Here is a 23,965-nt window from a genome sequence, read left to right on the forward strand (position 1 = left end):
GACAAGATCAACTGCCACTGACACTTTCGAGGCTTGGCCTCGATCCGTACTCGCGAGCTTGGCTCCGAGTTGTTGACAACTGCCACAGGAACCTCAACGGCACCGACTCGCTGCACGATAGAATGGATGGATATACACATAAATACAATATATCTAATAGATGCAAAAGACCTAAGAAGCAAGCAATGTAGGTGCGAGATTGAGACGATGGGCAAGCTACCAGACGAACCGGCGATTCGAGAGAAGGAGAGAAGCGTCACGCGGGGGAAACCACGGAACCGGGGCTAGGGTTTGAGTTGCGAAACACTTCGAAGAACCGGTGGCCCTGGAAGCAATTGACAACAAAGCTTTGAAATTGATCTAGGTTGCTGGCAAAGTTCAGTCGATGCTAGGGCACGGCCTTACCGGAGAAGCTAGGGCACGGTGAAGCAGGGCGATGGAACTTGGCGCGGTGGCGAGCGAGGCAAGCAGATTCGGTGGTGCGAGGGGCTCGGCACGGGGCTGAGGCGGCACGGCGAGCTGGCGGCGGCTAGGGCTAGGGCCTGTGGCTGTAGTGGCGCGGAGCAGGGGAGGCACGGTGGCATGCGAGGCTGGCGCAAGGTGCGAGGCTGCGGGCTCGACTGCGGCGGTGCGGTGGCTTGGGCGTGGGAGAGCTGCGGCGGCGACGACAGCTCGAGCAGGGACTAGGTTACAGCAGAATAGGTACGACCGATGGATTTAAAAGGATCCCCCAATGCGACAAATAAGGAAAAAAAGAAAGAGTCCTGATGCCGCGCGATATCCACTGACCGAAACGCTCCGGTGGTAGCGACCGGACGCTACCACCCAGCGTCCGATCGATTCCAGAGAGGTCCAAAACCTCAGGAATCGCGACCGGACGCGTCCGGTGGTCCATGACCAGACGCAGGAAGGGTCCGATCGGTATAGCCTGTTTTTCCTCCAATCGTCCGGACGCTGGATCCCTTCCTGACCAGACGCACAAACGCAGCGTCCGGTCACTCCTTCAGCAGCAGTTCACCTCCTTTGAACTGACCGGACGCTGGACAGCAGCGTCCGGTGCACCTTTTCCAGCAAATCTTCAAAGTTCCTTCGCGCTGCCTGTTCCCAATTGAGTCCCAACATGAATAAGATCCAAATAAACACCAATTGGGACTGATGTGAGTGACCTCTCTCAAACCCTCATATTTTTCAAAATATTTTGCCTTAGGCTATAATTCTTTTTAAGAAAATAGACAATAAGAGGGCAAATGGAACAAAACGACAAAACAACATCCATGCATATGCAATGCTATGTAAGTAAATCTAGTTGCTTGTCAAGTTTGATCCAAGGTTAAGCTTCTTCACACGCTTTTCGGTGGTTATTTTAACCATGTTAGACAAGCCCTATATGCATTGCCAAAAGTTAAACATGTTGTATATAACAATGAATGCAAGGGACAACACAAGCTCAATTTTTAGTGAAGTTGCTAAAATCAAGTACATTGAGCTCATTTCGCAATCTACAAAAGGTTGCCTCATCTAGCGGTTTAGTAAAGATATCCGCTAATTGATCTTCGGTCCTTACACCTTCTAGTGATATATCATTTTTGGCAACATGATCTCTTAGAAAGTGATGGCGGATATCTATGTGCTTGGTGCGAGAGTATTGAACCGGGTTATTTGCAAGTTTTACGGCGCTTTCATTGTCGCACAAAAGAGATACTTTTTCTAGAACTATACCATAGTCTAGCAAAGTTTGTTTCATGTATAATATTTGTGCACAACAAAGCACCCGCGGCAATGTATTTCGCTTCGGCGGTGGATAAAGCCACACTATTTTATTTCTTGGAGGACCAAGACATAAGTGATCTACCAAGCAAATGGCACCCTCCGGATGTGCTTTTTTTAGCAACTTTGCAACCGGCATAATCCGAATCGGAATAGCCCACTAATTCAAATATAGCACCTTTGGGATACCAAAGGCCAATGCTTGGTGTGTACTTGAGATACCTAAGGATTCGTTTTACGGCAATTAAATATGTTTTCTTAGAATTAGCTTGGAATATAGCACACATACACACACACTAAACATGGTGTCGGGCCTAGATGCGGTTAAGTATAACAAGCTACCGATCATAGAACGGTAGAGAGTTTGATCAATCGGGTTACCTCCCTCATTTAGGTCGAGATGTCCATTGGTAGGCATTGGTGTCTTGATTGGCTTACATTCATCCATCTTGAATCTCTTGAGAAGATCTTTTGTGTATTTCTCTTGAGAGATGAAGATGTCTTCTTTCATTTGCTTGACTTAAAAACCAAGAAAGAATGTAAGCTCACCAATCATGGACATCTCGAACTCCTTCGACATTAATTCACCAAATTCTTTGTATGAGTCTTCATTTGATGATCCAAAGATAATATCATCAACATATACTTGACAAATGAAGATGTGCCCATCAAGCTTCTTGGTGAATAGTGTGGTGTTGACCTTCCCAATGGTGAAGCCCTTCTCAATGAGGAAGTCCCGGAGGCGCTCATACCAAGCTCTTGGGGCTTGCTTAAGCCCATATAGTGTCTTGGACAACCTATAAACATGATTAGGATATCTAGGATCTTCAAATCCGGGAGGTTAATCAACATAGACTAGTTCATTAATAAAGCTATTTAAAAATGCACTTTTCACATCCATTTGATATAGTTTTATTTCATGATGAGATGCATATGCAAGTAGGATATGGATGGCTTCTAATCTTGCAACCGGTGCAAAGGTCTCTCCAAAATCCAAACCTTCAACTTGAGAGAACCCCTTTGCCACTAGTCTTGCCTTGTTCTTCACAACAACATCTTGATCATCTTGCTTGTTGCGGAACACCCACTTTGTTCCAATGACTCTTGCACCTTTTGGTCGCTCTTCAAGAGTCCAAACTTCATTGCGAGTAAAGTTGTTCAACTCTTCATGCATGGCATTGATCCAATCCAGATCTTTAAGAGCTTCTTCTACCTTGGTAGGCTCATAGTAAGAGACAAAAGAGTGATGAGTAATAAATGAAGCAAGTTTTTGAGATCTAGTCATCACTCCCTTTGATAGACTCCCTATGATAAGATCTTATGGATGATCTTATAGGAGAGGTGTATTTCTTCTATTGATCACTTGAGGAGGAGGTTGTGGAGCATCAACATCTTGTGCTTGTACCACCATTTGCTCATGGAAGATATGAGTATCTTCATTTTCTACTCTCCCATCTTTTTCACCATCTTGTGGCACACTTGATGAAGAAGGTTGATCAATGACTTGTACATTATCTTCATCATCTTTAGGCTTGATGTCTCCCTCCGGAATATTCTTCATAGCCTCCCTCAATGGTTCATCACCTACATCATCAAGATTCTCATGTGCTCCTTGGGAGCCGTTAGATTCATCAAATTCCACATCATATGTTTCTTCAACCAAGCCAGTGGCATGATTAAATACTCTATATGCTTTGGACTTTGATGAGTAACCAACAAGAAAACCAATATCACAACGCCTTTGAAACTTCTCTAGGTGTTGCCGCTTCTTATAGATGTAGCATTTGCAACCAAACACCCTAAAGAAAGAGACGTTCGGCTTTTTCCCATTGAGCAACTCATACGGTGTCTTGCCAAGGAACTTTTGAAGGAATAGACGGTTGGATGCATAGCATGCGATATTGATTGCTTCCGCCCATAGAGCTTCGGGTGTGTTGTACTCATCTAGCATTGTCCTTGCAAGAGTGATCAAAGTCCGATTTTTCCTCTCAACTACACCATTTTGTTGAGGAGTATAAGTTGCGGAGACTTCATGCTTGATCCCAACTTCATCACAATAAGCTTCAATGTTTGTGTTGTCAAATTCTTTTCCGTTGTCACTTCTTATCTTCTTGAGCTTCACTTCAAATTTATTTTGAACTCTCTTGGCAAACTTTTTGAAGCAATATGCAACTTCGGATTTGTCATGAAGAAAGAATACCCATGTATACCTTGAATAGTCATCAACAATCACAAGACAATAGAGATTCCCTCCCAAACTCTTGTATGTTGTTGGTCCAAATAAATCCATGTGAAGGAGTTCTAGCACTCTTGTGGTTGACATGAAGGCTTTGGTTGGATGAGTATTTGCAACTTGCTTGCCGGCTTGACATGCACTACAAAGCTTGTCCTTTTCAAACTTCACATCCTTCAACCCTCTCACCAAATCATTCTTCATAAGCTTCTTGAGTGAGCTCATCCCGACATGAGCAAGTCTTCTATGCCATAGCCATCCAAGTGTTGTTTTGGTGAATAGACAAGTCTTCAAATTTGCATCTTCGGAGGTGAAGTCCACTAGATATACGTTGTTGTATCTAAATCCATTGAATATCATTTGATTATCATCTACCTTGGATACAACAACCTTCTTCTCGGTGAACAAGCATTGAAAGCCAAGATCACACAATTGTCCAACGGATAGCAAGTTGAAACTCAATGAAGCAACATAAAGCACATTGGAGATAGAATGATCATTTGATATTACCACTTTGCCCAATCCTTTAACCTTGCCCTTTGAGTTATCTCCAAATGTGATTTTCTCTTGTCCATCTACCTCTTCATCTAGTGAGGTGAATATACGAGGATCACCGGTCATATGTTGAGTGCAGCCACTATCAATAACCCAATGACTTCCACCGGTCTTGTAGTTCACCTACACACAAGAGATTCAAGCTTTAGGAACCCAAACTTGTTGAGGGCTCTTCACCTTCTCAACAAGTGACTATTCACCCAAATCTTCTTAGGTCTATTCTTGTTCGGGGGTCCTAAGAACATGACTTTCATCTTTCCATTATAATCCTTTCTAAGCATGTAGTGAGCATTGAAGGCAAAGGGTCTAGCATGCTTGGGCAAGGGTTGTGGAGGTGGAGTTTGGCATTCATGAGCAAAGTGACCTTGTCCACACTCAAAGCATCTCTTTGGCTTTGGCTTTGATTGTTGTTGTTGAACTTGAGCCTTCTTCTTCTCTACATGTGTCACATATCCAATGCCACTTCTATCCATCTTCATGACGGTGTTCATTAGAAGCTCACTTTGAAGATGCTTGCCTCTTACAAACTTGCTCAATCCAACCTTGAGATGTTCTTTCTCCATCTTGAGCTTTTTGTTCTCTTCCTTGAGAACATCATTGTTCTTCTCTTCCTTTAGCCTCTTGTTCTCTTCTTTGAGCTTCTCATTCTCAAGGATCAACTCTTCATTATGATCAAGGGTTTCTAGCACAATGATGTTGTGGCTCTTTATCTCTTCAAGATCTTTCATGAGTTTCTCATTTGTGTTCTTGAGCTTGACATATTCATCATAGTCATTGCACATAACCACTTGCTTGCCTTTGCCACTAGATCCTTGCTCAATGCTCTCATCAAACAAATCATCGCATGATGTAGCTATATCAATCTTAACAACATGGTTAGTAGCATCATGTGGCTCATTTGGTAGGAATTCTTGAGCAATGACAAAGGTATCATGATTGATCTTAAGAGTTGTATACTCATCTTTTAGTTTGTTGTGACTAGTGATGAGCTCATTGTGCACCCACTTAAGTTTATAATGTTTATCTTTAAGCTCTTTCTTAGAAGATTTTAGCTCCTTGAGTTTGAATGATATAGCATCATTAGTTTCTCTAAGCTCATCATTATCCTTTTCCAATGTATCGCACTTAGCTAAGAGTGAATCATTTTTAGCATCAAGTTTTTCATTTGTAGCTCTACTCTTTCTAAAGATCTTAGTGTAGTTTCTTAGTATTTTGACAAGATCATCATATGTAGGTGAATCATCATCATCGCTATCGCTATCATCATCACTAGCTTGCTCATCATCACTACTATCATCATTCTTAGTTACCTTGCGTTCACCCTTGGCCATAAGGCATAGGTGTGTAGAGGATGATGGCGATGGTGGTGGTGAAGATGCAAGATCAATAGCAATGGCGGCCACCTTCTCATTGTCACTATCATCATCAGATGATCCACTTGATGAATCAATGTCCATGAGCCAATTACCGACAATGTAGGCCTTTCCACTCTTCTTCTTCTTGTAGAAGTCTCTCTTTTTGCCATCACTCTTCTTGTATGGCTTGTTCTTTTTCTTCTCATCTTCATCTTCATTGCTTGAGTCATCTTTTTTGCCCTTGTTCTTGTTCTTAAACTTGTCTTTCTTGGGCTTTGTGCATTGATGAGCTAGATGGCCAAGTTCGCCACAATTATAGCAATCCATCTCGGAGATTGGCTTTCTTCTTGAGCTAGTGAAGAACTTCTTCTTCTTGCCGTCAAACTTGATGCCACTCTTGTTTAGCTTCTTTAGCATCTTGGCGGTCTTCTTCACCATGAGAGCAAGACTTTCTTCATCAACTTCATCTTCACTTGAGCTTTCATGCTCAAGTCTTGCCTTGCCCTTCTCTTAGCTAGCTTTGAATGCTAAGTCTTTATCTTTCTTCTTGTTAGAGGTTGAGCCATCTTGTTGGGTGATGTGCATGTATATCTCATGAGCATTGATCTTTCCCAAGATTTGTGTCGGTGTAGCAGTGGAAAGATCACCTTGGTGTAGCACGGTCACAATATGCCCATATTTTTCAATGGGAAGGACACTCAAGATCTTTCTCACAACATCGGATGGTGACATTTGAGTGACTCCAAGCCCATTGACTTCCTCTACAAGAACATTAAAACATGAATACATCTCATTAGCACATTCTTTGGAAAGCATCTCAAATGAATTTAGCTTTTTAATCACAAGATGATAGCGTTCTTCACGCTCACTCTTAGTTCCCTCATAGAGCGCACAAATGTCCGACCATAGAGCATGGGCGTCTTTGTGGTTCCTTACGCGATTGAACACATCTTTGCAAAGGCCTCTAAAGATGGTTGAAAGGTCCTTGTTGGTTTTGGTAATTGAGTGACAACCTAGGTGGACTAATTGTGTTTATGTGAGATACACAGGTGATTAGTCCATAGGTACATGTGTGTGAGCAACATATGCCATGAAGGTGAAAATAGCTTGGAGATGTTGCAAAGCTCACACATGTGATGATGAAGGAGCTTAAATGCACATGAGACATGACATTGAGTCATGTGATCAAGGTGGAGAAGATCAAGACAAGACTTGGCTTGATGGACCGGTTGCAAGCGTGAAGGGCAAGTCGAAGGCTTTGGAGTGATGGACCGCGTGGCGGTGAAGCTTGAGCAAGACTTGGCGCCGATGGACGATGGCAACGGTGAAGAGCAAGTGAAGTCAAGATCGATGAACCAATATGATCACGTGATGATATGAAGTGGATCATATCATTGTTGATCATGTTGGTGCATGTGTTGCATCGACATTGAAGGAGATGGAATGGAATGCGCAAGGCAAAGGTATAACCTAGGGCATTTCATTTCACCGGTCATAGGTGTGTAGAGAAGTTTATGACCGGGTTTAGGATAGATGGCCGTACTATCAAGAGGGGCAAACTTATTTGCATATCGGTCATCTAGTGCCACTCGAGTGATCTAACTTTGCATTGTCGCTAGGATCGAGTGGCGTGGCAAGTTGAGTGGCTAACATCCTTTGGGAAATGATTGTGAAAATGCTAACACACATACACATGATGGTGTACACTTGGTGGTGTTGGCACATTTACAAAGGAGGTGGTGTTTGCAGGGGTGAAATGGGTTTTGGGTCCCTCTATCTTTTTCACCCTTGGTCCAATGTGCTAACCACCAAGAGTTTGCATCCGGCATAATAGAAAATAGGCATTCCATTTTCTCGAAAGCGCCGAATCCCGCCTCGCAAGCTCGGCGGGATTCGGCGCTTTCGAGAAAATGGAATGCCTATTTTCTATTATGCCGGATGCAAACTCTTGGTGGTTAGCACATTGGACCAAGGGTGAAGAAGATAGAGAAGAAAGGAATTCGGTCTCACTGTTTAACAGTGACCGGACGCTGAGTCCGAAACGACCGGACGCTGAGGTGGTGCGTTCGGTCAGGCTGTCGGTCGGCACAGTGCTTAGGGTTAAGCACCGGACGCTGGGCTGTGTCTGGTCGAGTTGACCGGACACGTCCGGTCATGCTCGGGAGCTTACTGGAAACGACCGGACGCTGAGGGTCCAGCGTCCGGTCAGTTGAAGTGCTGCGTCCGATCGGCAGATGACCGTTGGGATCGGAAGATGACCATTGAACGCAGGGGACACGTGGCGAGTATCGCGTGACCGGACGCTGAGGTCCAGCGTCCGGTCGATCGGACCGGAGCGTCCGGTCGGCCCGAGTTTTGCCCAGTGAAGGGGTAACGGCTCTATTTGCCCATGGGGTTATAAATAGAGGCCATGGCCGGCCTTGGGCCGGTAGCTGAGCACACTAGAGCCTTGGTGGCTTGTGTAGTAGTGCTTGGGAGCCCTCCATCTCACACATATATGATAGTGTTCATCCGATAGTGTGAGAGAGCGATTCTAGTGCGAGTGCATCGTGAGGTTGCATCGAGTGGCACTAGGTGATCGTGTTGCAAGCCGGTGGTGCTTGTTACTCTTGGAGGTTGCCACCTCCTAGACGGCTTGGTGGTGGTCTCCGTCGAAGCGCACAAGAAGCTTGTGCGGCGCTCCGGAGAAGTGCTTGTGAGGGGCATTGTGCTCGCCCCGCGGGAGCCGCGAAGAGCAACTCTAGTAAAGCGAGACGCGAAGGGCGACAAGTGGTCCGGCCGGGTCAAGTGCTAGAGCTTGTGGTAAGCACTCCACGTGGGAGAGTGTGACTTGCGAGTCACCACTAGCAAGAGGACCGGCGGCAACCTTGAAGCTTGTCTCAACGGGGACTAGCGTGTTGGCAAACACGTGAACCTCGGGAGAAAAATCATCGTGTCAACTTTGTTCTTCCCGTTGGTTTGCAACCCCCTTACACAAGCTTGTAATTACTTTCACATACATTGTGCTTGTGTAGTTGCTCTTGTAATTAGTTAGCTTGTGTAGCTCACTAGTTACCTTCTAGCTTGTGTAGCATAGAAGTATCTCCCTTGCGTGGCTAATTTGGTCTTAGTAACCTTGTTAGTCACATTGCTTAGTTTGTGTAGCTAAGTATTTGCGCTCTCTAATTAGGCATTAGTTGCCTTGTTATTGAGCATTGCTAGTGAGCTTAGTTAGCTTTGTGCTTTTGCTTACTAGCATGTGTAGGAGCTCCCTCATTGCATAAAGTACTAGTGGCATAGGTTTGTGTGACCTTGCACCTAGAATTGATTAGGAGAGCTCTAGCTAGCCCGGCACCTTTGTTGCATAATTGTTATCTTTGCAAGGTGCTAGTGAACATACATTGAGGGGTATAGTCTTGGCTAGACCGATAGTTTTAATTCCGCAATTATATCGGTTAGCCGACGCGATTAATTTTAGAAAAGACTATTCACCCCCCCTCTAGTCCACCATCTCGACCCTTCAATGGTGTTGCGAGCCTTTGCATTCCATTTTTCATAATTAACCTCATCGCCTTGAAGATTAGTAGCATCCCAAGGTTTTGGGAAACCTTGCGAGGCGGCTCTAAGAATACCAACGTCTAGAGCCTTTAAGTACGCCTCCATGCAGATTTTCCAATATAGAAAGTCATCTCCCTCAAAGATAGGAGAAGGTCCATCCCCGTGAGACATCTTGCTCTAAGCGGTTAAGCTTAAAAGTGTGAGCATGAGGCTCTGATACCAATTGAAAGGATCAAGATACCCAAGAGGGGGGTGAATTGGGCCAATTCTAAATTTTTACAATAATTAAATCCTATGGTTAGCCCAATTAACCCATCGTGCCTAGAAAAGATTTTCTAATAAACTAACGCACAACGGACTAGCAATCTATGTTCCAAACTTACTCTAGCATGGCAATTCTATGAATGTAAAGACAAGTATTGAATTGCTCAAAGTAAATGCTCAAAGTAAATGCCCAAAGTAAATGGAGAGAGAGAGGAACGCGGCGATGTTTTGCCGAGGTATCGGAGAGTCGTCACTCCCCACTAGTCCTCATTGGAGCACTCGCACAAGGGTGTAGCTCCCCCTTGATCCGCGCATGGATCAAGTGCTCTCTACGGGATGATTCTTCGACACTCCGTCGCGGTGAATCACCCAAAGCCGCTCACAACTTGAGTTGGGTCACCCACAAGCTCCACCGGGTAATCACCAAGCTCCTAATCACCACCAAGCCGTCTAGGTGATGGCGATCACCAAGAGTAACAAGCACGAACTCTCACTTGACCACGCGAAGCCTAATGAGAAGATGGATGCACACTTGACTACTCTTGATTCACTAATGAGGCTACTCTCTTGTATTCTCAAATCTCAATCACCTCACTAGGACCTTGCTCTTCTTGGCACTCACAAACGTGTTTCTCAGCTGTTGGAATGAGCAAAAGTCACTCCACAAATGAGTGGAGCTTCTATTTATAAGGCAGCCTGAAAAACGAACCGTTATGTACCTCTGCGGGGTGACCGGACGCTTCGGTCATGTTGACCAGACGCTCCGGTCAGTTCAACCTGCGAACCAGTGAAAATGAGTTGACCGGACGCTGACAGAGTCCGGTCACCACTGACCGGACGCGTCCGATCACATTAAAACCTTACTGGAACCTTACTGTACTCGACCAGACGCTAAACCCCCAGGGTCCGGTCAGTACTTACCAGACGCGTCCGGTCGCAGATTCTCTTCTCTAGAACCTTATTGGAGTCGACCGGACGCTGCCTTTCAGCGTCCGGTCACTTGACCACTCCAGCGTCCGGTCGCACCGAACGCAGTCCCTTGATCAAATGAACTGACCGGACCCTGCGGCCAGCGTCCGGTCGCACCGGGGCCAGCGTCCGGTCAGTATTTGACCCTCCATTCACCTTCAACTCTCGATCATGTATGAATGAAGTTTGCTCCATTGGATCTTAGGCATATGTAGGAGCTACCTAGAGCTAGTTTAAACAAGTGTGCACCACACCTAACTCACTAGACTCATCTAGGTCAAGCTACCCGTCCATACCCCCTTAATAGTACGGCCAAAGGAAAAACAAAGTCCTAAACTACTCTAAGTGTCACTCCAACTCCAATCGACACCTAGAACTAGTTATCCTTAACCTTGTCGTCCATCCTTTGAAAACCGAAATGATTTCCATCGTAGGGGCATGACCACCTCGATTGCTCAATCGATCACCATTACCATGACCTAACTTAATTGCCTCTGCAAAACACACGTTAGTCATAGTAATCTTGTATTGTCATTAATCACCGAAACCCAACAAGGGGCCTAGATGCTTTCAAGTACAACCATGAGTGCTATATGGCTCTGGCTTTAGTCAAGTATGAGGACCTTTTTTAGCTTGTTAGTGGTTACCGAAAGGTGCAAGAGGGGTGTGACACGATGGGTATAGTGCGGCCTCAGTTCCTATGTGTGCTCCTGCGCGCGTGTGCCATATCGAAAGGGGGGCTCTACATCTACTTGCCACGTAAACCTAGCGTCTACTAACTTGTTAGACGAACCTTTGAAATACTTCATAGTGAACCCTGACGGCCTTCCTTGGATGTGGGTCAAGAGGCTAGTTACCTCGGGCAAAAGGGTAAATCACGGCTCATGGGTAATGATGTACAACCTCTGCAGAGTGTAAAACTGTTATAATAGCCGTGCTCACGGTCACGAGCGGCCTGGACTCCTTATGGAATAATGATAAATGATCGTTGATGTTTTTAAATGCTATTTCATTATTCATGTTATCAGTTTCATGTGATTAATTGGGGCATTGCTAAACTTGTTGCTACTAATGCTAAAATTATGACTCAACAAAAGCGAATCGCAGGAAAACCAATGTCAGCCTTTTGAGCCTCATAAACCCTATGTTATATTTGTTAAGTATGAGTGTGTACTTGTGCTTGTTTATTTTTTATTACTTGGACAAAAATTCCGGATGGGTAACAGATTATGGCGGATATACTGAGTTTCCAGAGGATTACTAGACTTGTGGTTCACCAGTCAACCGTTCCTGTGGAGTTTGGAGGCTCTCGTGGAGAGTAGTTATCACGTTTTTCCGCTTTTGTTTTAGACTTGATACTTTTGTCATGGATTATTATTCGCTATGTAATAAACACCTGTGATGATACAATGTAATTTGTCGTCTTATATGTGCGACTAATTCCTAGGCACACATAGAATTCTACATTCGATTTTGTCATTAAAATCGGATGTGACAGGTATGAGAGATGAGATTGGGGAACTATCGAAGATGCTCTCACCTAACCACATTGGCATCGATCTCATAGGGACCCACAACTGCCTAAGGGCTACGGCCTAGAGATGCAAGCGGGCTAATATGGGGACTCATATACTAGTCTTAATTTTGTGAGTTGTGAGGCTAATTTTAATGGAGATTTCATAAGAGTTTTATGACCATTAAATAAGTTGATGTAGTATAATATTAATGAAGACAGATAAGATAAAAGTTTGATGTGATAAAATGAGTTTCATGGGGAGGAACCTTATCTACACTTTTTCAAACACATGGGAGTCTTGTAAACAATGACATAAAATCTTTACTGAGACTGATCTTATAAACTACCCATAAAATTAAACCTATATGTGGGTACGCGGGCTAATATACTTGCATTGCATTTCTACTACGGCAACAGTCGTGATTTTCATGCTTGCTCTCACTACATCTGATTCGTCTTGGCTGCAGGTGGAAATACTGCAGTTTGTTGAAAAAGACTTTACTGTCAAATCTGGACCATCAGGATTTTCTTCCTGAGTAAAAGAAACCTTGAGATTAAAAATTGAATATGACAGTAATCAGAACAAAATTTTTAGCTGTATATAGCCCTCACCATATTGTCATAGTTTCTTTCTTTCCATTCTTCTGCAGCTCGGCGCACTAAATTGCGCTGTAACTCTGCATGTAATCAACAAGCTCCAATTGGCAATAGTGTACACTTTGACCAAAGGATCATAAGTTTTCTAACATACCTCTCGCAGTTCATATCTTTTAAGAAAAAATTTCTCTTCACACAAGGACAGTTTATGAAAAAACTTTTCCAACCTCGAAACTTTAAGATATGCAGCATGTTTGCCTTTTAACTGTTTTTGGTAGCAACAGAAGTACATCAAAACATAACTAAACAATAATCAATGAAATTAATAGTTCGATTATGCATGTACCTTCTCGGTGCTCACAGTATAGCCTCCCATTTTGTTAAATGCTTGTTTGTACACTTCCAATAGCAGATCAATTGCACCCTGCCACGTCGAAGACAAATTAAGGAAAAAAATTCACTTTTTTGCAGTGGGGAACATGTGAAAGGATGTGACAACAACAATACTGTTTGTTGTTAATCTGTCAGAACCAGACGGGTGTAGGTATCCGCCTTAGGCATCCCGCTGCTCAAGCAAACAACACAAACAATCAAAGCTTCCCTTCCCACTACCGCTGGTATTTATTCCCTTTGTGTTGCCATTGCCATTTGTGGAATCAAACATCACCTTAGGGCCGTTTAGTTCGCGAAATTTTTTGGTTTTGACTGCTGTAGCACTTTCATTTGTATTTGGTAATTAGTGTCTAATTATGGACTAATTAGGTTCGAAAGTTTCGTCTCGTGATTTCTCACCTAATTATGTAATTAGTTTTGTTTTTTGTCTACATTTAGTACTCTATGCATATGCCGTAAGATTCGATTTGATATTTTGAGATAAATTTTTTGAAAACTAAATGGGGCCTAGATGGACGCCGAGGGAGAGAGGCTACTCTTATCTTACATCGGCAAGACGGAGGGGCGGCCGGCTCGGTCGCCGATCGGGTGGGTGGGGTGGGCGCATGGGGAGACGGAACGGCCGGTGCGCCGGCCGGCCGGGGCGGCGGCCATGACATGACATGACATGGCGCCGACCTATGCACCGTCGACGTGTGCAAGCATGCACGCCTAGGCAGGCTGCATGCGCGGCGCACGGCCAACGAGGCGGTTTGCAGGAGCTGCTAGTAGTGGAGATCGTGTCGTGTGAGAGGCAAGTGCAATGATGGTTGATGGATCGTGGAGCAATGGGGTAGCTGGAGCTGGAGACTCCAAGTGATAGGAGTAGATAGATTGCCCCCAGATACTCGGCGTATCGGTACGCTTATCGCAACAGTGCTGGCGAGTCTCCGCCACATGCCACGGAATTGGGTTTTGCACGACAAAAATCTCCGCCAGATGCTCCCATGATCCTACCATTCAATGCATGTTTGGATCAGATTCTAAAATTTAAATTCTGGATGAAAATAATCTCCGATGTTTATTAGATTATGTTCCATGCATAGTGATTTTAAGACTTCGGATAGAAAAAAAATCCAAATCTTAGAATCTCATTCAAATATACTAGGATTCTGGTACGGTTTGGTTACCTAGGGATTTTAAGAATCCAGATAAAAAAAAACCCCTCAAAATTCTAGAATCCCTCCCAAGCACCTTAGGATTCTAGAGGATTCTAACACACAAGCACAAAATCCAATAAACATCAGAGATTATTTTTATTCAAAATCCAGATTTTAGAATCTCATCCAAACATGCCATCTAACACAGACAAATAATCCAAGAAATATCAGAGATTATCTTTATCCAAAATTCAAATTTTAGAATCTCATGCAAACATAACCTATGATGTTGGCCAGCAGTTCTAAGGCTGTGTTTGGCATGGCTCCCAGTGGCTCCGGCTCCTCCACGATTTGGAGCTTCTCCAGCTCCATGCTACAGTGCCGCTGCAGTAGCCGAGCCGGAGCCGACTAGAACCGTGCCAAACATGCTCTAAATTCATCCAAGTCCATAGCTTAATTATCTTTTACTGCAGAGGCCTAATAAAAAAAATCATCTAGTTTAATTTAGTCGGAGCATCTCTAGCAGTCCCCAATCCAACTCCCTTAATAAGTTGATAATGAAGATAACACAATACCACTTTTTAGATTATTGGGGGAGATGTTGCAGCATATCACCAATAATCTCCCCCAAAATTTAGGACCCTGTCAAATCACAGTTTATTTATTTTCTTTTTTCCTTTCCTTTTTCTCTCCATCACAACATCAGATAGCACTCGACCGTTGCCGCACGCCAATACCGACCTCGACCTCCGCCGCGTGCTAGTCCCAACTCCGACCTCCGCCGTGCGCCAGCCCCGACGCCGCCACCCACCGCGCGAGACACACGGCTCTGACACCTCCTCGACGGCCCAACTCCCCCAAGCCACCAATGTCAGCCCTCGTGCCTCGTCGTTGAGTCAGAGCGCTGACTCCCCGCACGGATCGTCCCTCGCGCCTCATCCTCGAACTGGAGCGCCGCCCGCTAGCACCCGTGCGGAACGGCCCTCGCACATCGTTGTTGAGCCGGGCACCGGCCCTTGCCTGTGCTTTGGGTCCTTGCTGAGCGGGAACATCGGCGAGGGTGCATGCCAAATTGCAGCCATGGCGCACGACGAGCTCCGGTGTGGGTAGTGAGTAGAGAGGAAGAAGAAGTGATAGTTATTTTGGGACCCATGCTATTTGGGGAGATGGAACCCCCTCTTAATTTATTTGAGGGGAGATGGAGATTTTTTTTGTTGATCACCAATAAAAGGAAGAGCTATTGGGGAACTGCTGGAGCATGAAAAAAAGCCCATCTCCCCCAATATGATAGGTTTATGGGGATGAGGGATGAAATTGAAAAACTGTTGGAGACGCTCTCACCTAACCACATTGGCATCGACTCGTAGGGACCCACAAGCCGCCTAAGGGCTACGGCCTAGATGCAAGCGGGCTAATCTGGGGATCCATATACTAGTCTTAATTTTATGAGTTATATAAGAAATCTTAAACTATTTTGGGAACTTGTATATTGTATTCATCTCTTGTATATTCGCATTGAGAACCCTTTCTTTTTCTCCTTATTCTTCCTGACATCCTACTTCCACCTTCGTATTGGCCGATTGGATAAGCGCACGTGTATTTCCATGTGATTGGATCGATTTTTCCAAGTGCGGAAAAATTGAGAGTTTTGAGATCATAAGGAGTTGTTTGAGAGAGAGGGTTTTTCAGTCTTGCAAAAAAAAATCAAGACTTAGGCCTTGTTTAGTTTAGGGTTAGAAATCAGTATTCAGCACTGTAGCACTTTTGTTTGTATTTGACAATTATTGTCCAATCATGGCCTAACTAGGCTCAAAAGATTCGTGTCGTAATTTACAATCAAACTGTGTAATTAGTTATTTTTTTTATCTATATTTAATACTCCATACATATGTCCAAAGATTTGATGTGATGAAGAGAGAGTGAAAAAACTTGGAATCTAAACAAGGCCTTAGAGTGAGTTTTGGAAACTCTTGGAGATGATCTTAGTAAATAATCATAGTACCATTAGCATTACCATTTTATTTATAAACAATCATCAACAAATAAATGGTCAGTTGATAAAAAAAATGAAAGTATCTAAAAGTATCAATAGTACTTTTCCAACCATATAAAAGCGGTCATTTTCCTAACATAAATTATGGTATTCTCTATTCACATACACATTGAATTTTGAACTTAAAACTTAATTTGTACACGTAGAAATAAAAAAGATATATATATTATTACATGGCCGGTAGACAAGATCAACTGAAATATCCGAAAGGGTAAACTAAACACAAATTAACTTAAGGGTTATCTTAACAACTTTTCAAAGCGGATAATATGTGGACCCTGCTTGTGAGGTGGCTGATCTTTTTTTGATGTTGCCAAACCAAATAGAAATTTGGTTGGTTTTGTTACTCATCAACCAAACATCAAATGGGGTTATCTCATCCTAAGAGAGTGTTTGGTTCCCGGCCTCCGTTTGCCATGCCACCAATGCGGCTCGCCACAGAAAATTAGGCTGTTGCTTGATTTCCACGTAAAGTGCGGTAAGCCACAAGAATCTCAGTTCATTTGCACGTGATTTTCGCCATAGCTATGGCGTCCATTTTCTCCCCCTCAATCGTGGCGGCGCCACAACAGGGAGTGGCATCCTACGGTGTAAAATCAAACAGGCCCTAAATATCTAAGACAGGTTTATCCCATCTCTCCACACGTCTCTCGCAGTCGACTCAAGGATTGTTGCTAACCTTTTGTGTATTTTTCTCGGCCGAAGATTTTCTCGTCAAGGAGGTCACATGTATTAGAGATTATTATTTCACGTGTATATAAACCAAAACAATGCATCGCGTTGAACGAATGGCATCGTGTATACATACATATAAGAAGGACCTTCTCACCCGGCCAAGAAAACCTCTGAACCTCCGCCCCCACCTTTACACGGTGGCTTTCCGTCGCCCAAGTGAGAATTGGGCCGGTGCTCCCCCAGTGCTTTGGTTATGGGGACGGACGAGGGGATTTTTTTAACCTCAGCCTAAAATTCGCTCCCACGGGGAGTCGAACTTAGGACCTGAGGAATAACGTCGGGTCACCTAACCGTTTGAGCTAGGCACCTTTGGCTTTTTTTATACTGTCTCTATCCCTAAACAAATTAATTCCTAAAATTATCTTAAATAAACTTTTTTTTAAAAAATTTGATCAAACTTATAGAAAAAACAACCGATATTTATGATATCAAATGAGCACATTCTGAAAATGTAATTTATGATGTATCTGACTATACTAATTTGGTGTCTAATTCTGCACACTCATTTTTATAAATCTAGTCAAACTTATTTTGTTTACTAAAGACAGCTTTAGGAATCGGTTTATTTAGGTACTGAGGGAGTATTAACCAATCTATTTTTCTTCTATGTACTATGAAAAAATTAGGTTGAGGAGTTTGTTCCAAACAAATTAAAAAAAATTCATTCGAGATAAATTTGTATTTTTTTTTGAAAGACGTCAAAATTTGAAAGACAAAGTCTAGGCTCATGATGTCATAAGACATGTGCTGCAACAAGATCCAGGGTAATTTAAGCTAATGTTTCAATTAATATGTTAAAGACTCATGCAGTGCCTCCTCATGGTGGGGAAAATTATATGGATATGGAAACATATCGGCAAATTCGCAAGTTTTGTCAAGTGTGGATAGAGAATACAGATTATCTATGACTATTGTGTTATAATAAAATAAATAAAAGATACCGTAAATATAAATAATTTTGACAACTAAAAGTATTATAAATAAACTCGGATTTCCTAATATTAGTAATAAAATTTTTACTAGTATGCACAACTCGATCGCACCAACGCGCTTTTTTACTCGTCTAAAAAAACGCGCTTTTTTACACAGGCTAGCATGACATGACATTCCGTTTATTAGTCTTTTTTTTACGACAACAATTTTGATAAGTCTTCGCAGCTCATTTCCCTATATAAGAAATAGTAACCGCTGTCCGATGGTACGTACAGCAGCGGCCATTGAGGGAGCCTATCTATCAAAGCGAGCAAGCAACACTCCGCAGACTCCTCCGGTCCTCCACGCCATGGCCATGCCGGCAGCCCACTTCTCGCATCCCAAGCACGAGCTGAAGTTTCGGGAGTACCACCTGTCACGCCAGTGCGACCTGTGCGGGGAGAAGCTCACCGGCAGCGGCTACAGCTGCCACCACCGCCTCTGCGAGTTCGACCTGCACGAGGAGGGCGCCAGGTACCCGGAGACCCTACGCTCCACAGCCTGTTCATTTGATCGTAAACGATCGTAAATTTTTAATCGGGAACAGCGTTTTGCTTTCACACTAAATCAGCCAGCAGTAAATAATCCACGATATGGTCTCCCGAACAGGCTGCTTCTTCGCGCACCCGTGGCACGACCTCACCCTCTCCTCCCGCACCGACGGCCGCCGGAGCACCTGCGAGCTGTGCCGCGAGGAGAAAGTCCCCGCCGGCGTCTTCCTGTACCGCTGCGCGCCGTGCACCCGCGGTGCTCGCGCCTGCCGCAGACCGCGCGCAGCGAGGAGCTCCACCCGGACCACGGCCTGAGCCTCACCGCCATGCCTAGTGCGGGGACAACGTGCGCGGCGTGCCGCGAGCCCTGCGGCGTTTGGGTCTACCGCTGCGGGCTGTGCGACGTCGACCTCCACATCGACTGCCTGCACGGCGCCAGGTCCTCCAGAGGGAAGAACGGAAAGGGGTGGTCGTCGGCGCTGGGTGAAGTTCTGGGCGTGAAAGTCATGGAAAGCCTTGCGGAAGTTGCGGGTGAAGACGTGGCGAGTATGCTCTTTCAGTGAGAGATTTTCGTCCGTCCGTACGCGTGGACACTAAAACGAAGGAACATTATCTACAGATACAGAGTTGTGTACCGATCTGAAAAGTGGCAGTAGTGTGACATCGATCCTGTTAGTGTCTTGTATGCATACGATTTATGAACCGCATAATAAGAGCATGGTGCACATGCAGTTTATATATTCCACTTATGTATTCTAATAACTTCCTAGTTTATATTAAACCCACAAGGAATAAGTGGATATTAGCACTTTAGCAGCTTTGTTATGTGTTAGTCTACGTACTTGTATGTATGTACTCTACATTAAGAAGAATTAATCTTATACTCTGATAAAACAAAACCCACCATCTATTTATCCTAACATGTCAGCTATCCAAGTTGGCAATGCACTGTCATATACAATTAAAACCACTAAGTAAAACCACACAAGATGTCCACGTCAGCAAGACATATAAGCATTTTGTTGTTCACGTCATCGTACCACGCAATTCACTAATTCATAATTCCCGTAGCAACGCGCGGGTATGTTTCTAGTAATAGATAATAAAGAACTCCTTGTTCCTGCTTTCTCTCTTTTCTCTTTGTTCATCATATTACCTACACGAGTTGTACGGATCTTAAAGGTAACAGTGTGACATCGATCCTGTTGGTGCCTCATGTACATTTAATGAAACCATGCAATGATTCTATCTTATATCTTACTATTACACTAGATTAAGGCTCCAAACAAACAAAAAGATAAACCTAAAAAATTAGATCTTATCTCATTATTACTGATTAGTGGCTTCATAATTTTCGCGAGACACACTAGGGAACAAGATAATTCACATAAATTCTCATATATCAAAAGCATCTAGCCTTTAATTTAGTAGACAATCATCGTACTATTACTAATTAGAGGCTTCACGTGCACGGTGCTATAGTTTGAAAATAGAGGCAACAATGAGAAAGCGTTGAAATCCAAGAATCACTACTACAATAAGTTTAACCGAGGCGGGCAAAGCAACCGCCTCGAACAAAAGGTCACGATTAATACACGAACTACCGAGAAGGTTGTTTGCCCGCCTCGGTTAATCAAATAAAAATAGAGAAAAATCCATGGACAGGCCCGCCGAGCCCATCCAGGCACTGCCGCAGCTAGATCAGCGCGCCGCCGCAACCACCGTCGGATCCAAGCGCCCGCTGCCGGATTCGGGCACCCGCTGGCTTGATCTGGTCACCTACTCGCCGGGGCCGTTGGTGGAGCCGCCGGGACCGCTGCACCTGGACGCGCTGCCGCTGATGGATCTCATGCACGGGCTGTCGGATCCACCACCAGGGAAGGATCTGGGCCTCGCGCCGCCCCCCTGCATGCCCGATCCGCTGCCCCACGCATGCCACCAGCAGATCCGTGGAGGGGAGGGAGAAGAGGGAGCCTCTGGATTTGCACCGCCGCTGCTCCGCTCGCTGGAGGGAGAGGGAGGCCGCGCCGCTTGAGGGAGAGGGAGGCGTGCCAGTGGTCCTCCTCACCTCCACGTCGGAGAGGGAGCCGCCCGTGCTGCCGTCGGAGTATGGAGGGAGAGAGGCTCGGGAGGGAGAGTGTGAGGGAGAGAGTGGAGGGGCGCCATCGGGCTCTCCTTCCCGAAAGGCGCGTGGTCGGGCTCTCCCCCTGCGAGGGGCGCGTCACTCGGCCTCAACTATGGGATGGGGAGATAGAAGTGAGGAGTGAAAACCCCTAACCCCTGCGTTTATATATTGGTGATATTAGTGGGCTAGCGGGCTAGGCCTAATTTACTGAGACGGTTGAGTTAGAATGCCCACCTGGGTTAATGATTTACCGAGGAGGTTGCGTTAGGATGCCCACCTCGTTAATATATATTAACCGAGACGGGCCTTTTAGGTTGCCCGCTTCAGTTATTAACTGAGGCGGTTGGGGGCTGGCTGTCCGGCCACCCAATAACGGAGGCGGGCAACAGGCCCTCCCGCCTCCGAGGCCATTTGGCAACGCCTTGAAAAAGATTTATTGTAGTAGTGAATTTCAAGTGCACATTGTCATATTTTTTAGGAAAAAAGGTCTATTTTACCCCCTCATCTATGTAGTTTGATTTTCCTTGTCAAACTCCAAAACTAGAAGTCTTAGCCTTTGAACTCTCAAACCGTTCAAATTACCTCCCTGTCCTGTTTTGAAAGCATTTTTGTTTTTTCTGGTTAAAAAATATAGTAAATACTTGGTAAGACTATTGAACCACAGAAAATGTCTTCAAATTTCAAAAAAATCCAAAAAAATATACCTAGAGATGTATTGGGACAGAACAAATTCAAATAAAATATTTAAATCTCGTGAAAATATCTTTAGAAGCTTCCAAAGTTAGATTTAGCTCTAGGAAAAATGAAAAAATATCCCAAAAAATAAGTAAAATTCACAAAACATTCCATTTGATGTATAAATGTATTTTGAAAACTTCACACAACAAAAAACATTAGACATAACAAGCTTGAATGCATTTGACATTAACATATATTGCATTCATGCTGGTTGCATCTCATATTTTTGCAGCCTAAAGTTTTTAAAACACGTTTAGACTTTAATTAAAATGTTTTGGTATTTTTCTACATTTTTTGTGTATTTTTTCTCATTTTTGGTAGAGGTAAAATATATTTTAGCTTTTACAAGCTCTAAATATTTTACTTGGATTCTTCATATCTTAATCCGTCTCTATGATTTTTATCAAATTTTCTAGAAGGTTAGAGACATTTTCTATGGCAAAAACTTTATCTAGTATAAGTATTTATGGATTTTCAACTTAAAAAGATAAAACCGCCTTTAAAACAATTTCAATACAAGATAACAGGGTAATTCGAACGATTTTCAAAGTTCAAGATGTAAGTTGTCTGATTTAGAATTCAAGGAGAAAAAAATAGATTTTCAATCAAAGAGGTAAAATAGCTTGTGTCGGGTATTAGTATTAGGGATACTCGAAGATGGAATCTGAGGACCGCGGACGATGGCTCAAGGACGTATTTCAGTCTCGACCAACCCCAAGGGCGCGGTCTCCATCTCGCCCGACCCCTTGGGCATGGGCCTCGCGTCGCCTGACCCTAAGGGTGCGACAGCCATCTCCCCGAACTCTGAGGGCATGGGCTCTGTCTCGCCCGATCCCTAGGGCGCGGGCTCCGTCTCGCTCGACGAGGGACTATACCGCCTCCAACCACTACAGGTCAGAAGGTACGATCCCAGGGTCAAACATCTGACACCGGGCAAGAAGTAGGCATGTCTCAACGCGACCCATGGCCACGTTAGGCCACGCCCGGGGTTCACATCGCCAACAGTGACGAATGCGTGGTCACTATGCTGCCAACTCCTCGTACGGCCGCTAACCGGCACGTGGGTTCACCATGTCGTCCGCCGGGACGGGATGGAACACCACGACCAGCTGATGACGCCGAGGCATGGCACCAGTGGTGAACAGGAGCCCAGCGTGGAGCTATCCCCGTCACCATCTTTAGCATCGGCGGGACCCACATAAAGGAGAAGAAGGACCCGACGGCCCTAGAGGCCTTCTTCTCCCTGGCTTTTCTCCTTCTTTCTCTCTGTAACCGGCGCCTTCCCCTTCACCTATAAAAGGGGAAGCAGGATGGCCCACAACACACGGCAAACGGACTGACAGCGAACACATAGCAGAATAAACACACAGCTGAACGAGCTCAGCAAGACTCTTCTGCATTCGATCTTTTCACTAGAGACTTGGAAACTTCTCCCTCTCTCGCCCGTTTGTAACCCCTACTACAAACTAGTTCTGATAACACGAGCAGCAGCAAACTGGACGTAGGGACATTACGCCCGAACCAGTATAAATTCTTGTGTCCTTCGAGCACACCATCCAGGTCAGACGTGTAGATACAAATTTACTCGTCGGTGGTCCAAAACACCGATAGTTGGCACACTAGGTAGGGGGCCTTTTGCGCGTCTCGACGTCCACATCAGGCCTTGGATGGCTAGTCACGGAGTCAGCTAGGTCTCAGGCGTGCACGTGCGCTTCGGGAACCTAGACTTCATCGTCACGATGGAGGGAGAGGTGGCGCAGGCTCTTGTCGCCGTCCATCCTCTCCACTCTATCAACCTCGACGCGATCATCGAGGCGCTTGAGGAGCTGTAGGTGCACGCACCGGAGGACCGCGCCCCCGGGAATAGCTAGCTCCTCGGCTTTGATTATAGGAGGTTAGAGGACTAGCTCGATGCCTTCCTAGGACCCCGATCGTCCTAGGAGGACCTACGCCGCCTCACCTTCTCGTTCACCAATGTCATGGCGCAGCTTGCCGGGGAGAAACCGCTCTTCTCGGAATACCTCATCTAGAGCGCCCCGTCGACATTCCTGTTCGGTCTCCGCAATGCTGCGAGGACTGTTGGCCACCTTATGGCGCAATGCATGCCCAAATCCCCTACAAACGATGAGTTCGTGGGGATGAATGAATATGTCGTGGAGACTTTCCACGACCTTCTCGTAGGAGATTCAGAGTCGCCCTCTAACTCTGACTCTAGTAGGGGGAGCCATCACCCCTCGCGAGAATGTTTCATGGAAGGTACCCCCGAGGGACGCATCAAAAGTGTCCATAAGGGAGGGGCTACCCCAACAAATGACCTCGACGACGAGGTCGAGGGAGATGCAGGGGCCCCACCTTGCCTGCAGGTGGAGTAGCTAAGGGCGCGGTACAAGGAACTCGAGGATGCGTGACTCTAGCTAGAGCAGGAGCACGTGGAGCTTGAGCAAGAGATCGAGCGCCGCGGAGACGGTGGGCGTGCGCGCCATGGCCCGTGATGTGAATCGGAGGACATTGAGGATGATGGAGCTC

At 45.0% G+C, this 23,965-nt stretch overlaps 1 protein-coding gene across 1 annotated transcript; it reads left to right on the forward strand.

Annotated features, from left to right (window-relative positions):
- The first annotated feature begins 18,395 nt into the window (after nucleotides 1-18,395).
- Nucleotides 18,396-18,891, forward strand: LOC136488102 (protein VACUOLELESS GAMETOPHYTES-like). Its single transcript, XM_066485134.1, has 2 exons — nucleotides 18,396-18,600; nucleotides 18,695-18,891. The coding sequence occupies exons 1-2, from the start codon at nucleotides 18,396-18,398 to the stop codon at nucleotides 18,889-18,891; spliced, it is 402 nt and encodes a 133-aa protein (XP_066341231.1).
- The last annotated feature ends 5,074 nt before the right edge of the window (nucleotides 18,892-23,965 follow it).

Source organism: Miscanthus floridulus, chromosome 10, assembly GCF_019320115.1.
Source record: "Miscanthus floridulus cultivar M001 chromosome 10, ASM1932011v1, whole genome shotgun sequence".
Taxonomy (NCBI): Eukaryota; Viridiplantae; Streptophyta; class Magnoliopsida; order Poales; family Poaceae; genus Miscanthus; species Miscanthus floridulus.

Excerpts from the sequence above, each read along its gene's own strand:
- LOC136488102 (XM_066485134.1), top strand. The coding sequence starts at position 18,396 with ATGGCCATGCCGGCAGCCCACTTCTCGCATCCCAAGCACGAGCTGAAG. Across the intron at positions 18,601-18,694 it reads CACAGCCTGTTCATTTGATC|GCTGCTTCTTCGCGCACCCG; the intron begins GTAAACGATCGT and ends TCTCCCGAACAG.